We start from the raw sequence: 16,602 nt of genomic DNA on the forward strand, positions 1-16,602 counted from the left end.
AAGATAGACTGGGGGCCTTCCGCCCTGCACCTTGCCCTGTGCGCCCTGTCTATTGTGGGTTCTGTGGTTAATTAATTCGCAAAGAGGAGGCAGATCACTTCCCTTACCACTCTATGTATGTCTCTTTCCGTACCCCCTTCCGCCTCCGGAACCCCAAAAAAACAGAGGTTGTTCCTCCTCTCTTGGTTCTCAAAATTGTCCATTTTCCTGGCCCTCAACATCTCTTTTCTCCAGTGCCTCCAGTCTCATGTCTATATGTGCTTCCTCGGCTATGGAGGACGATTGATTAGTTTCCAGCTGTAGCAACCTGTCCTTAACCGTGTCCACCCTTTGGTCAATTTCTTCCAGTTTTTGAGCTGTCTGACCTCATGTCTCTTATTTCTTGCAGGACCGAGGCAAAGCCCTTTTCCATTGCTGTGGAGTCCATCGGCGTGGCACCTGACTTTTTTTTGGATTGAGGTCCCTAGGTCACTTCACGTCCCGTTTGGGTTCACCTAGTATGTCCGCCCAGGGCAGTGGGGAACTCCTGCCCCCCTCCTTGCTTCCAATGGGGGGGAGTTTCCCTCACCTCTGTGCCTCAGAAACTTGTTCAGGTTGTCCTCATCACCTGGGGGCTGGCCCTGCGCTCACATACGCCTGGTTCGGGGCAGCAGCCCAAGCCCCCCGCACCTTCACTGGCCACTGGAGGTTGCAAGCCTGTACCACTGCCGAAAGGGTCTTTATTCTGAGCTTGGTCCCCTGCCTTGATCTGGGTTACTACCCCTTGCCTCCTTCTTTCCCCTGTTCTTCCCAGTGTGGTGGGCCACCTATGGGCTACACTCGGCCCTTATCCTTGTTTTGCGTAAGGGCCCAAGGTCCCGTTCAAGTTGTCTTTCTCTCAGGTTGCGCTGTGGGGAGTGTCCCCATTCGCCGCAAGGTTGGTTGGGGCCTGGAGAGGTCAGCAATGACCATAAATCTGCTGACCCATCCTGTATGAGCAGTGTTTCTTTGCCCCACTTCCTCTTTGGCCTGCCCAGCTTTTGGGATTGTGCGCTCACTCCGGGGGCTCTTTCTACCATGGGTTTAGTGTCAGGGCCGCCGGCGGATGGGGCATGGGGGGGCAAACAGGTGTGCACTTAATATTTCGGTCTTGAATATTCCCTGGCCCGATATGTTCCGCCCCCTCTCTCCCTGATCCCACCTGATGTGGCTCCCCACCCTGAGGGGAGCGGACCACTGTCCAGCAGTGAGGCGGGGGTGGGCACCCCCTCCGCTCGCTCCGGGTCTCCACTCTGGGGTTGCAGGCCTCCTCACCTTTTTTCCAGTCTGGGCCTCGGCCCGTATATTCCTTGCTCCCAGTGGGGAGCCACCTCTACTATGTGTGCAGCTCCGGGTCCTGCACACTCTCCCAGCCAGGGGACGGACCCGCTAGGCCAGGAGGCAGGTTCTCTAGAGGGGTAGGGGGGGGGGGGTCAGGGTGCTTGCCCCCCTCTCCTGGATCCTTATTGCTTGCCTGCTTCTCCCTGGAAGACTGAGTCACAAGTGCCTTTCCCTCGGTGTGCGGCTGCTGCCGAGATGTGGCTCTTTACTCTCCCGACGTGTTCCCAGTTTGTGGTGTGGGGTCAGCGCCCACAGGGACCTCCATTGCAGGGCACCAGTCGCCCAGCACCCGTGTTCTTGGTCTGATTTTTGTTCCTTCTGTTTTGCCTGTTCCTGGGTGTTTGGCAGAATCCAGGGCAGTTCCCTTAGGGAGCACAACCCCAGATTAGGACTATAGGTGAGAGCAATAAATCCCCTTTGGTATCAGTCTGTACCACAAAGATTTAGTTGTAACTGTGGCTGAGCAGTCACTTATCTCAAGAGGGAGATGAGCAGTATTCAGGGTTGACACAATAGGTAATACAGTACTATGGAGCAAGGAAACACTGATCAAAGTTTTGTATTAAAAAGAGAATATATATTTATTTTATACACTTCTAAATCAACACATAGATCACAGTTAATAAAGTAAGTTAAGTTTAGTCAAAAGAAAAGCATATACAACTCCCTATTCAATTGTAGACACATTTGTGGTATTGTGAAAACTGAGCAAAATGGCACAGTGAAAACCAACTATAAATGGCACTCTAACAATTCAACGAAAGGGAGGCAAAGTACAAGTTCAGTCTAAATATCTTCAGACATCCGCTAGCAACACTTCCCTGAAGTTTGGTGGACAAGTAATGCACAGTAACACCTTAATCAAAAGATAAGTGAATGAAAACTGAGCAAAATGGTACTCCACAGGTTAAAACAGTAGGAAGGAAGAGGGGTTTAGAAGATTTCAGTGCATCAACACATTTCTCATTGAAAACTAATCTAGTGAGAGCAGATCTAACAAATCAGCCAAAGTCAGTGGTACAGGACCAAGAGCTTAGGAGCAAAAATGTTCTTGTAGCTGCAGTCAAGTCTTTAGTAGAAAACTTTTGAAGAGGTAGATGCGAGGCGAAAGACAATGTTAAAAGGGTGGGAGGCCGACCCCACAAGTAGTTAAAGGATTTCAAACACCTTTAGGGCTACCACGGAGAAAGGGCGGCGTGGCGGAACAATGTACCCTAAATGTGGATAAGTGGCTCCTGCGGTGGCGGTTGTTCCTGGTAGTTCCTGCAGGTCGAGGGGTCCAGCAGAGGAAGAGAGGCTCTCGTCGTGGAGGAAGTTTCGAGTCGCTGCACTGCACAGGGATGAAACCAGCCGCGGTGCTGCCAAACGAAGTTTAAAAGGTACACTCCTTTTAATTGCGGTCTGGGTCGATAGCTGCCTGGCTATCCGTTCTTCAAGTGCGGGGAACTGTCGAGTAGACCAAGGCAGGTACGAGGATGCGATGGGCGAACTGGTTGACCCCACCAGCTCAAGGGAATGAGGCACTTTGCTGAAGATCTCCCCTCGTCGTGTGGAAGAAAAGTGGTGAGACGATCCGGCAGGGCTTCACCGGTGGTATAGATGCTGAAGATGTCTCTGGCTTCTCTCCCCTTCGGTTTGGTAGTTCCAGTGGCGACGTCTTTCTCTTCCAGTCCTCGGGACCCTGCTTTTATGCAGAAAGAGACCCATTCATACAGCCTAGCTGTTACTCACGCAGTGGAGTGGTCGTCTTGGCGGGAGACCCTCCAGCCTATCAAGTTAGAGTGCGACCTGAGTTGCTGTGGCATCTCTGTCCAGGGGTTCTACTCCCCCCTCCCAAACAGACCCACCCCAGACTCAGTGGCGCCGAAAGGAGGGCTTCTTGGCAGAAGCCCACCAAAAGGACGAACAAAGGATGCCCGACCTGGATTAGGAAAATGGACTAAGACTCGAGAAAGAAGTTTTATCAAAGTTCTGGCAAATAAAACCTACCGGAGTAAAGTTAATAAGAAAATAGACCGGCGGTATGTTAGAGGCTGTCAGTAAAAGTGGTAGCCTCGAACAATGGGAACATCCCATAGAGAAATATTTATGGTCGAATATAAAAGGTAGTAACTACTGCCACCAGCCAGAAACTTTGTAGAGGGGGACTTTAAGGTACCCTCTCTAAAATGAACATAGGGGAAAAACTATTAACCCCTTCCAATACTTCCATAAAAATCGACTAGTAAAGTCAATGGGGACTTTACATGCCCTGGGTGACAGTAGTCCGCCCCAGGGTATGGAGTCTGTTTGGGGGTCGCTATGACACCCCTGTGCCACTGCACTGAGGGTGCTGTTTGACACATGTGCATAAAGAAGGTTCCTATGTGTGAGAGAAAAGATCCCATAGGCATTAAACACAAAAATAGCCTAGAACAGACATAGCGAAAATGCCTAAGAGTGGGAAAGAGTCTCACTCTTAGCTGGTAAAAAAAAAAAAAAAAAAAAAAAAACCTTCAAATCCAGCAAAGCTGCTGGGGGACACTATAGGTAAGGGAAATTAGCCATGAAATGAGAATTCTCCCTAACACTGGGCTCTCGCAGAGCGGCTCCTCCTTGGTTCTGCTGAGTCACCTGATTAGCTCTGTGCGGGGGTCCCGAGATGCAGGACTTTCTCTGGGTGCTCTGTGGGTATTCCGACCTTGTACCCCACTACCCCATTTTTTTTCCTTTGGGGGTTGTGGGAGGAGGCCAGTAAGGGGGGGGGCTCAAGTCCCCAAAACGGCCCAGTGGATGCAGGAGCTGTGAACTCAGGCTGCCATCGTATGTGCGCACCCACTGGTGGCCTCGTGCCCATTGATTTTTAAAGTAGACAGATTGATAGTGAGCTTTGCTTTGGGTTTGTTTCTAAGTTCTACTGTAGTGGCATGGGGACTTTTGGAGCTGCTGCGTTTGCAATCTGATGTCATGTGCCTCTCCCTTTGTTTAGGCAAAACAGCCCTGATAGTGAAGGAGGCCGGCGGGTTATTTGTTTTTGGGTTGGGTCCAGTCCTTAGTTTTTTTTCGCCCATAACATTGGGCATGGGAGGAGTTTCTCCTTTTTTGTTGCTGTTCATCTTGGTTAGTCTTGTGCATTGTTGACTCAAAAAGACAGTCTGTCGAGCATTTTCTCTGAGGCAGGTCATAAGGTAAAGCAGTACTGCCCAAACATAAGCTGGCAGAAAGGGGGTAAAGGGGACAGGCATTGGGGCCCTCTAAATTACCACTGCCATCCTGAGGGTTAGGACTGGCTAAGGACTGCCTTCCTAGTAGGCCTCCGAACCCCAGCTGAGAAGAGTTACCATCCCCCTTTGACCAGGCCACGGTACTGACCTTGTCACAAAATGCAAGATAGCATTTTACTGATTAATGCAAAACGTGCAGTAAAAAAGTACTTTTTAAAGTAATTAAAACGTGGATTGAGAAGAAAAGACACAAATGAAAATGTGTACTTTTTTAAAACCAGGATTAGACAGTCCAATCAATTGCAGCTCACATTTAGCCCCCAGTTAGAATTAGCCTCTACGTTATTCAATTTGGAACACAAATGAAAAAATATTTGACTGTAATTCGAGCGCTATAAAAGAGATTTAAATAGTTGCTTGCATGTGCTTGGTGGTGATGAAAAATGCGGGTTTAGCTTAGTACGTTGTATCCATTTGAATCTGCTGTAATGAATGCAATTTCAATGCTACTTTTTTATAGTTTGGGAATTTAATGTGGTTTTACAGCATGGCGGCAGGACTTTCCTGGGTGGTTTGTAGACGTTTGTGGATGGATTCTCTGGCATTGCCCCGATTCACATATATTCATATTTACGACTAAGAATGAGGGTAGATTTTTGAATGGGTGTGACATTATTGTGCATTTGATGAGCAGATTCGACTGAAGTGCTCAATTACAGCACCTGGGCAATAGTAGCCTTCCACCTAGAAATGGGCGCTTGTTTGATACAGGATCCAATTGCAGTACGTTGTTTAAGCACTATATCTGACCAAGATTAGTGATACTCAAGGGGCATACACCTAGATGCACAAAAGAATGTTCTAAAGTGCATTATCAGTATAGCTAACTGTCCAACTAATAGAATGGATAGAATTTGGCACTAGCTTTTTGTGCATAAAGGTCAACGTTATTATTTCTGGATAAAAATATTGGAAGTTCCTAAACCTGACCTCAATTATCGAATGAACCAATAAGTCGAGGTGAAGTTAACAAAATAGGGTGGTTCACTGCATTAAGAAGTATCCTTGTATGAATGGGGCAGAATAATTTGCGGATTGATCTTTAGGTTTTTCTATCCTATGAAAAACAATAAGGTGAAATTCTAATTTTTGCTTGAAGGGGCAGAAAAAGGCATATCAATTTACCTGCAATGGTTAAAGTAAGTGAATAGAAGTGATCATGACCGCTGAGAAGGTGGCATGTATCTCTACCCCAAAAACATACTGTGCTCAGTCTACAAGCTTGATCCAATCAAATCCTCCTTTCCTGCAAATAACAGAATTTGGGGATAAGGTTTTTCGCAGGTGGTTCATAGGCGCTCTCCATTTTAGATAAATACTGCAGTGCCTTAAATGAACTGGAAACCGGTTTTCTGTCTTAGCCTGAATTGAATGGGTCCGAGTTGGCTAAGCAAGTTAAAAAATAATGCTTTTGCAAAGCAATACCAGGATGTTTGATGATCACTGAACTGTAGCCTAGCAAGCTGTTTTTCAAACATGGTTGCACATTTTAAATGCAACCAAGTCCAGAAGTAAATTAACTAGATAAACTGACGCAACACCTGAAATGTGTGTCATCTCTTGGTGCTATGATATGACCTGTATGAATAAGCAGGCTTACAAAATGCTATGGTTTGCCTAGGCAGAATTATATGGATGCATTAAAAAAAGAACTGAAGCAGACTTGTCTGTTTTGCACCCTTTGAACAACATACAGTTGGAAAAACCTTTTGGAACTCTGCTTACCCAAATAAAGATAATTTGGGACTGCACTGTTGTGTTTGAAAGACTCCACTCCGGGTGCGAGTACTCTACCCACAACTAGGCAAATCAGTTGCCCTCCAGTCCAGCTGATCCTCCTAGTGGTAAACATGGTAACACAGCCAGGCAGTACTGTCAGGATGGGAGTTGAATGGTTTAAAGGTACAATAAACATTGATTGACCTACAATAAGGGACTATCCATGCAAAATATTCCAAAGGTTATTTCTTTTACTTTACGGGAAAGAGGAAATGCAGACTGATAGTTGATGCACTTTGTAAAAGGATGTTTCAAGACTTTAGGCTGTAACAGTGCCAGGTTGGTGTCACCCGGGGATTTCAGTTAAACCGGGGCATCGGGCACCTAGGATTGGGATGCCTTTAAGGTGATATTTAATTTAAAGGGATTACATTTTCCCTGGTAGAAGTCAATGTAGCAGTGTAAAGACAATAGACCAGCACTCCGCGTTGTTGTAAAGCAACTGCAAGCTGTCAAAAAGTTTGAAATTGTGTGGAATGAAAAGTTCCACGCTGGCAAAGACAGTCTCCAGTTAAGTAGGAGGGTGTGAGTCTATAGTTACAGTAGATATTGCAGTGTCGGTGCCTAAGGTGATCTGATTCTGCAGTATAGTGAAGCTGTTGGCCGCTGAAAACTCACGTTGTCAAGCATTTTAGATGGTGACCAGCACTGGAGTTGGATCCATGTTCAGTAAGGTGGATACAGTTGGTGCAACCACTCATATTGCTGCAGATTCTATAAGCCGTGAGTCCTCATTGTCTTGGGAGTCATTGATGAAGGTTTTTTAATGGTAGGCATCTGTTAGTCACTGACTCCACCACCCTCGCGTGTCTGGTGCTACTGCCTCCGTTGTAAACAGGTCAAGCAGCAAGGCTTTGTTTGGGTCATGGAGGCTGTTGGGGAGAATTCCCATTTATGGCTAATTTCTCTCACCTAGTGAGTCCCCCAGCAGCTTTGCTGGACTTCTGGAGTTTATTTTTCCACTTGGTAAGAGTGAGAGCTTTCCCCCCCAATCTTACCTGTGTTTTGCTATGTGTTTCTACCTGTTTCTGTGATTGTGGACTCTGAAGTACACCACTTCAGTAGCCCCCTTCTTTTTGTGCGTCACACAGCACCTTCAGTGCCGTGACACAGGGTTGTCTGAGACTTCCATCGACTCCATTTCTGCTGCGACTACCGTCCCCCAGAAAATGGGTAAAGTTACCATTAACTTTACTTAATCAATCTACCACAGATCCAGTACACCCCATTTTCCATGGGGTACTGGAAAGGGTTAATTCGTATCCCTTTGTATCTGTACCTCCTAGAGCATTGTTTCGCTCTTTTAACATTTAGACTTGGCTGGTGGCAGTGGTATCTAGCCTAAATTTTCTACTGCGATTATATTAGATAAACGTGGTACTGTTCTTTGCTATTATATTAGCCTCGAACATAAACCCGCTTGACCAAATCGTATTCCTTTTGGCTCTGGTTGGGTTTATTTGCCATTTCTTTTTGTTAAAGTCGTTCTTGTGTTTTACTTTGCACAGCAAACTAGGTTTGCCTTCTTTGTTCACTGTCTTTTGGCAGGCTTCTGCTCAGAAGCCCTCCTCAAGGCGCCTGGGTGTCTAGGTGAGCTGAATGTGAGGGAGGGGTGTAGTCACCCCCTGCACAGAGTATCCTAGGAAACCCAAGTCACACTTTGTCATGATTGGCCAGGGTAGTTGTCCGGGCTGGACAACCCCCCTGCTGGGTGATTGACAGCCAGGCTGTGTGAATGGGGTTTTTTCGCATAAAAGGCAAGTCTCTTAGGCTAGAAGTCAGAGAGTCGCCACTGGAACTACAAGGAACCGAAGAGAAGTGGAGAGAAAGACGGCTGCTGCAACTACCCCGTCCCGGTGAAGCCCTGCTGCAGTCCTGAGCTATCTTCCCTTCAATGACTTGGAGAAGATCCAGTCCGGAGTCGTCTTCCCTTGAGTTTGGTGGGGACAACCAGCTCATCTTCTACAGCCAGAGGAACCTCTTCCTTGGTGGAAATCGCTTCACGCTGCTGTAGTGGTCTGGATAGCCATCTGAAGAGCCTCTCCTGTTTTTAAGGAGCACACCTTTTATTATTCGTCGCTGCTGCCGGCTTCATCCCTGTGTGGTGCCGACCCCCTTCAGACGTCGTCCTTCACAACAAAGCTACAGGAATCGTGGGTCTGTGGGAAACCAACAGGAACTACTGCCCGGGCACCAGCTGCACCATTGGAACAAGGTATGTGTTCTACTTGAGGAAACTGGGTGAACCCCTTTTCTTCATTTGCAAGGCTTGCCCTTGTCTTCCCTCCTTCTTATAACTTTTGCTTCCGAACATTGACAATATCGAAGTACTCTTGGCTACGTTGAATCATGAACTATTTGACTGTGTGATCTTCGGCAACAGGCCCCCGGTGTCACTTGACCCTGGCTCCGGCCCTTTGACTTTTGAACTCTTGTCTCTGAGTGTTTCTCCATTCTGTCTGCCTAACCAAAATATTGCTTGTGATTTTTGCCCCCAACTCCCTCTGGGTATCTCAGGTGCTAAGTGTGTTTGCCCCGGTAGCATTTCATGTCATGGATACGCATTTATTTAGTAGACTGAGCTGTCAAAAAGTGATCGCAATCGTATTCGTGGTAACGTGTTTTGTTCGTAACACTAGTTTATTCAAACACATGGTTCTTACCTTGAGACTTATGTACAAAGTCAATTGGTTAGTTGTAGTCTATTTAACGTGTGGTTTTTATTTAAGTTTAATAGAAGTGTTGTGTTTATAACGAATGGTTTAAAAATAAATGTACTTCTATTTTTCTGCCTGATATCTTGACTCAGTGTTTGCTTGAGTCACAGTAATTGTGGTCCCTTTGTGTAATCTCTGCTACTGCTCATATACTCTTGAGAGATAAGCCTGGCTGCCCCGCCACTGCTACCACTCTGTCATAGCGGTACAGGCTTGTACCAAAGGTAAAACTTGTATTGCCACCTGTAGTTTTAATTGTGTTTAGCGGTCCCTAAGGGCACTGCACAGGATTTTTCCTAACAGACGCATTTAAACCAGCTGGTCCTGCTCGATTAAGAGGTCTAAGTGCTGCTCACTTTTGCTTAAAACGTTCCTAAAGCCAGAATCTTTCAATCTGATTAGCACTTTGACCTGTGACCCTCTGCAAGTTGTTACATCAGAGCTTCTACCGCATGCTTCGGGCTTAGGCTAATTTTGTTTTTTTAGGTGTTGCTTTGGGACCTGCACCAGCAATTGGCAAATGTGTAGATTGCCCCATGTTATAGACATGTTGGAGGTTGAGTGCAAACACAAAATGCAATCATGTATTCTTTGAAAACTTTGGTGGCCACCCAATCCTTTGGAGCTGCCATGTTAAAAGATTATTGGTTTCAGGATGTCACTTTCAACCTGTTTCACAAACAATTTAAATTTTTTTCAAAAGATAGATGTCCTTGTGTACAGAAGAATATCAATCAAATGCTACGTTTGTAAGTTAAATTGTCTGTTTCTTGTAAGAAAATTTAGTTTAGAAGTCTGTAGGTTCCATACAAAATGGTGTAAAGTATATTTGTGAAACGAAAATAATTCTTGAAATACATTTCAATAAATACTCCACTGTTGATTAGGGAAGAGCAAAAGCTCTGCATGACCAAAGGAAAAAATTGTGCCAATTGAAAGAAACCAATATCAGATTACTTGCTCAGCATCTACTTTTCACCACATCAGCCCCATCTAGAAAGGACCATTATACATTTCAGGCATTGAGAGTTTGTAAACATGTGCAAGTTAAACTTCAAAGCGCATAACCACTCTGCTTCCCAAAAGGTATGATATGATAAGGCATTTAAAATGTGCTTATGCACAAGTGTTTAGAGGCGCGACGAGGCCAGGGCTGGGGCAACAGAGGGAAGACAAAGAAAAATCTTACTAGGCCAGGTGACGTTGAGATTGTGCAAGTGGAGGGAGGGGAAAGTACTGGGGGGGGGAAGAGGGAGAGGCTGTTCAATACATAGGATCAACAGTAAAGAATAAATAAAAACTATAGGTAAAGTGCAGCCAGGTAGTGGCAAGCACAGGGCTAAGTGCAGACATCAAGTGGCAAGAGCTGGGGGGGGGTCTGTAGGGATACATAAACAACCTCCAAGTGCAGGGGTTGCCCGGGAGGCAGTGCAGGTTTGCAGCTGGCAGGGGAGCAGACCTGGGTCCGAGATCAGAGGGTAGCCAGGTGACCAGTGCAGTTTCAGTCAGTTCAGCAGGGGAGCGGAGGAGAGAAAGCAGAAGCAAAGATGAAGGTCTAGAGGTGCTTCCAGACCTAATATAAATGCACAACTATGCCATCGTAAGTTTGAAACTTGACTATGGAAGGCCCTCCCGGGGTATATCAAAGAAGCTTGGCATTAGATAATTCAGGTAAAAACTTGTTCTGTATAAAGATCTTGCCACTTGTGTAGTATCCATGGTCTAAATCAATTTGCAAATCATTTGTTGTTAATCCTTAATCCTAGTTGACTGTACTGTGCTCTGGGTGCTTGTAGTGCATGATGCATGCTATAAAAGGCTAATAATCATAAATCAATGTTGAAAGTAACACATGTTTTCTTTATTAAAAATGTCTTTCTCTACTTTAGGCATTGATAGATGAAGACCGGCTTTTATCAAGGTTAGAGGTAATGGGAAACCAATTACAAGCATGTTCAAAAGTAAGTATATATCTTTAGATGACGTTATTGCACAATACAAATGTATTATTTAGTTGTCCAGCAGTCTTCATCGCTGCAAGCTTATTGAGAGGTTTTTGTTATCATTTGTTAAATGATAACTAGGCTGTTTGACATGTTGTTGCTGTCATAGATGACTCTAAGAATGCTCCAATACTCGGAAACCGTTCAAGGGTGTTTATTGAAATGTTAGTGGGCCCTAGAGCTGTCCCTCTCTCATTATGACCCTCCTCCCTAATCCAGGCTTTGATTAACACAAGTTAGTGCTACCGAATATTGAACCTTCTATCTAAAACTGACTGACAGATTTAGCATGATTGGTACATTCTTTCTTCATAAATGCTTTCTTTCTAATAAAATGTCTGAAATGAATTTCATCACTGCAGTATACATAGTCCGATTCTCCACTTGCAATATTGTGCCAAATGGTCCCATGTAACTTATACCTAAAATATGCCTCAAAATAGTCTGTCCGTTTTGATTGGATAGAGAAACATTTCATTTTTAGAGATTCAATCATCTCCACAGAATCGACAATTTGTCCTGAGCCATGTTTGTTTCTTATACTGCTACTGCTGGTATGGTCAAGATACATTTTACCCTGCGCAGCTCAAATTATAAAGGACGCAGCCAGAGACCTCTCACCTTTTTATCTCTAAACTCATCAATGCCTCCTTCTCCACAGGCATCATCCCTAAGAACCTCAAAGAGTCATGGGTTCTCCCACTACTCAAAAAACAAACACTGGACCCCTCTATACCAACCAATTATAGACCCATTACCACAGTGCCCTTCCTGCTCAGAATTCTTGACCAGGAAGCCTTCCTTCAAATACAACAATACCTAGAATCAAAACACCTTCTAGGAGTCCGTCAGTCTGGTTTCAGACCCCAACATGGGACAGAAACTGCACTGATTGCCCTAAAGGCACAAATCGACTCAGATAATGGCAAAACAGCTCTACTGCTCTTACTCGACCTCTCTGCAGCGTTCAATTTAGTAGACTATAAAATCCTTTGCAACCACCTGGGCTCAGCTGCGCCTTTTTCGCACAAAGCTATTGGCTGGATACAGTCATTCCTAAACAATAGGAAAATGCGGGTCTTCTCATCGGCCTCCGCTGATCCTATACCCATTACCTGTGGAGTGCCCCAGGGATCCTGCACCTCCCTGACCCTACACAACATATTCACAAAGCCCCTTTTTGATGATCTCGTCGGTCTGGGTATCACCTATACAAACTGTGCCGATGATACCCAGATCCTCATTCCATTGACTAGAGACTGAGACTACAACAAAAATGTGGCCTTGGTGACTAGGGTGTACCTCATCATCCAGGCATGGATGGCCTCTAACAGTCTATGCCTGAATGATTACAAGACGGAAATCTAAACTAACTAATATCAACAAACTTGGCCACAACTACACCAGCTTTATAATGGATGGCAACAATATTAAAGTAGCCAAGGAAGTCAAAACCCTTGGCTTCTACCTAAACGCCACCCTCACCTTCCAACAAACAGGTAAACGCTATGGCTTCTACCACTGCCTATACCTGCAGGCTAATCAGAGCAGCGAAGCCCTTCCTATCCTCCAACAGCAACACGACTCTTGCAAGAGCCCTTGTTTTATCAAATTCGGACTATTGCAACACCATGTATTTAGGGGGCAAGAAATACATCACCAATAAAATCCAAATCCTACAAAATAACACCCTCCGAGCAGCGTTGAGTATCCCCAAAAAAGCCCACATCTCTAACATCAGAACAGCCAATAACTGGCTCACCACAACAGACAAAATCAATGTAAAAGTAGCCTTGCCGACTGACAAATGTCTCCACAACCCTGCCCTGCAATACCTCATTGCCAGATTCACGAGACGTTCCTCCTCCCGCCCCACCAGATCTGTCAACACCAATCTACTCACTATACCCAGATTTAAACGCACTAAAACCGGTGGCAACAGCTTTCAGGTCAAAGCTGCCCAACAATGGAACTCCCTTCCTCCTGCCCTAAGGGAAGACCAATCATACCTCCACTTCAGGTCTAACATTCACTGGATCAGGGAAAAGGACCTCTAATATGCTACCTCTTCCACCCCTTCCTACCTCTCCCTCCCCTATGCATTTCGTCCCCTCGCTTATCATAGGCTCACTATGCATGTGTATTTATGTTTCATTTCTGTACATATTTTGTAAACACTTTCTGAAATTCAAATGTAATGTAGCCTAAGCTGTAAACCTTCTTGATGCCTTTGCGCCCGATACCCTTGGGTCTGGTGAGTGTTATAAATAATAAAACAAACAAACCTTTTTATTCTTAGAAAATTATACCTCCAACACCTTTTTGGATATTTCCTTAGATATTCTGATAAATTACCCAATTCTTTGTCTTACATGTTGAATCGGAACAATTAACGTTTTTAGCTCTCGTATTAATCCAATCCATCTGGGTCAATGTTAATTCTAAATGGGGTGTCCAACTCTTTGTTTAATTCAAACTTATAAAATATTGTTAGTACTTAGTTCCTCCAGTTGGTTAAACACAGTGCATTTTCGTTGATCTTTCAGCTCACATAGTGAAACAAATAAGGTTTTGGTGGGACGTTAGACATTTTGTAGTATAAGAGTAATACCTTCCAATCTATTTCGGCCTGTAGGGATTTTATGCCCAACTCCTATTGTAAAGCTTCAATGGGAACTCCCTTTTGGCATATTTCTCCCTGCCATTTAATCTTAGTCAACTTATTTACTGCTCCAAAGCTCTAACCGGCAACACTGTTATTTTTATTTCCTTTTTTTTTTTTCTTCATGGAAACCAGGGGAGGCCTTTTTCCCATATTTATTTGACTTGAGTTTTCCTCCTTTGAGAGTCAAAATTGAGTGTTGGATTGGAGTTCTTAAAGTGTTGATTTGGGGCAGCTATTTCATTCAATAGTGACCCCCAAATATTTCCAACTGTCCACCAGATATATTTGTTGGCCATTAATGTACCATTTAAATTTGATCTTTTTGTTAATCCTCCAATTAAACAATAGGATTTTTGACTTTACAGAGTTGGCATTTAGGGGTTTGGTCTAGCACTACTGTGTCATCCGTGTGAACCAGATTACGAATCGGAAACAGGCCCTTTTTCCGTGGATAAGAATTGGAACAAGCTAAAGTGGTTCTTAAATCCACCATTTCCCAAACCCGCCAAATACAGTTTGAAAAGTTATGGAGTGAGCACATAGCCCTGCCTTAACTGTGTTCATGCAGGGCTCTGGTGTCATCCAAACTAATCATTTTTTAAAAAAAATATATTTTATTAGTTTCATAACAAACGATAACAAGAAGAAAACAGGCATCAATGGTAATGGTTGAGCATATCAGAAGGTAAGTCCCCAACTCCCCCATCCCCCCCCCCCCCACTCCTCCCTCCCTTCCCCCTCCAAGACCACGGTAAGTTCTATGTTCGTCATGAGTCCATGCCCGGGCCTGGGTCGCCTTCCCCGGTTATCTCACCCTCCTGTGATTCTGGATATATCAGGGGTACTGTTAAGGCCACCCAACGGTGTAGCTCTTCGCTAGAGCCAAGTCTCTGCACTTGGATCGCAGTCTCCCATGCCGCAGTTCCGCTGCGATCCACTTAGTAAGATCTCCCCACCATAGGGGCATAGGCGGGCCTCTGGGGCTCTTCCACCCCATGGCTATACGCCTCTTGGCAGTTATATAAATAAGGTCTCTGAGCCTGTTGAGGGGTTTGTTCTCCCTGCTACGCCCATACCTGCCCAGGATGCATGCCGAGGGTTCGTCCACTTCAATGTCAATGTCTGCACCAGCCACTCTTTCCCTCACTTGAGTCAGAATTCTCTGATCACTGGGCATCCCCAGAACATGTGTGTCATGCCAACCTTGGGCTAGCTGCATTTGGGGCATGATTGGGTGGTCGCACTGGTAAATCTGGATATGGCTTCCGGGGTGAGGTATGCTCTGTTCGTAACATACAGTTGGATGAGCTATAAGCGGGCGTTTCGGGAGACTTTTTTGTGGTAGTGGGTTATATCACCCCAGGCTTTGTCTTCAGAAACCAAGTTCAGTTCGGTTTCCCATTTGTCCCGGAATTTGAGGTCCTCTTTGGTGGAGCCCCATAGTAGGGCCTCATAAATACGTGAGGTTTCGTGGCCCCCCTCGGCAGCATTAAGTATCGTTTCGATACATTTGTTTTCATCATTCAGGTCAATGGCGACATGCCATCTGCTAGTCAGGGCCTGTATGACCGCTCTGTGCAGTAGGAATTGCCCGGCCGGGAGGCCAGTGGCGTCGCAAAGGTCCGGGAAGGCCAAAACCGTCTGCTCCTGGATTAGGTCCTCAAGTGTGGCCACCCCAAAGGGCTCGCATTATGTACGGGTCTCAAGTTGCCCCCAGGAGTGGTTGGACATGAGTGGTGCAATGGGGATCTGTGGGGAGTACGGGTCCTCGGACCCGACCAGTTTGCAGGCCCTTTTCCAGAGTCGGAGTCCCAGCTTAACGAGGTAAGGGCAGTGTTCGAGGGCACTCTTCTTGGTCCACAGCAGATCCCTAAGTAATAGCTGGGGGAGGGCCGGCTGGAGGAGGCGGGTGTCAGTTGTGCTTTCGTCGGCCATCCACCGCACAATGTGTCTCAGCTGGCTGGCTAGGAAATAGAGTTCAAAATTGGGGATCTTCAGCCCACCCCTCTCGTATGGTCTCTGGAGGGTCTCCAATGCCACCCTATGCCTGCCTCCCTGCCAGAGGAAGCCCCTACAAAGCTTGTTGAGGTCTTTAAAGAACGCGGGGGAGATATAGAAGGGAATGTTAGTGAAGTTATGCAATAGGCGGGGTAGGGCGACCATCTTAAGGAGGCCCGCCCTCCAGGCCACCAAGAGCGGGAGCCGCCCCCAAAACACCATGGACTTCAAGAGAGTTTTTGGCCTTTACGGTGTTAAGTATATGTTCCGTGCCGGGGTTTCGATGTATGGTTATCCCCAAATATTTAAACGATGTCGCCTGCCATTCGAGATCTAGGGGAGGGAGGGACCCATAATAATCACTGTGTAGTGCGGCTAGGGGGTAGAGGCAAGATTTACTCTTATTAATCTGGATCCCGGTGTGCTTGTGGAAGCTGTCCAGGGTTTCGAGAATGTAGGGTAGGAGGTGTTCAGGGCCCTGCAAATATAAGAGGGTGTCGTCCGCGTACATAGAGACGAGATGAGTTGTCCCATCTATAGTGATGCCCCCATCTCCATATTCCTGTCTCAGGTAGGCTGCTACAGGCCCGGCGGCGATGATGTACAGCATGGGGTTTAGGGGGCAACCCTGACGGGTGCCTCTGTGTAGGGACCATTTCGTGGAAAAGCTTTTATTGGTTCGTACCCTTGCAGTGGGGTTGGCGTAAACCAACTGGGTCCATTTCAGAAATACGGGGCCTATTCCATCTTCGCCATAGTGGCATATAGCCATTCCCACCTCACGGAATGAAAAGCTTTGGTGGCATCCAGTGACGCCA

At 45.9% G+C, this 16,602-nt stretch overlaps 1 protein-coding gene across 7 annotated transcripts in view; it reads left to right on the top strand.

Annotated features, from left to right (window-relative positions):
- SLMAP (sarcolemma associated protein) overlaps positions 1 to 16,602 on the top strand; it is a 1,535,859-nt gene that overhangs the window by 382,676 nt on the left and 1,136,581 nt on the right. For all 7 annotated transcript variants that reach the window (XM_069643684.1, XM_069643683.1, XM_069643687.1 and 4 more), the window contains exon 7: positions 11,008 to 11,079. In XM_069643684.1, the coding sequence (XP_069499785.1) occupies positions 11,008 to 11,079 (72 nt within the window). The remainder of the gene's footprint in view (positions 1 to 11,007; positions 11,080 to 16,602) is intronic.

Source organism: Ambystoma mexicanum, chromosome 2p, assembly GCF_040938575.1.
Source record: "Ambystoma mexicanum isolate Mex_15411 chromosome 2p, UKY_AmexF1_1, whole genome shotgun sequence".
Lineage (NCBI taxonomy): Eukaryota > Metazoa > Chordata > Amphibia > Caudata > Ambystomatidae > Ambystoma > Ambystoma mexicanum.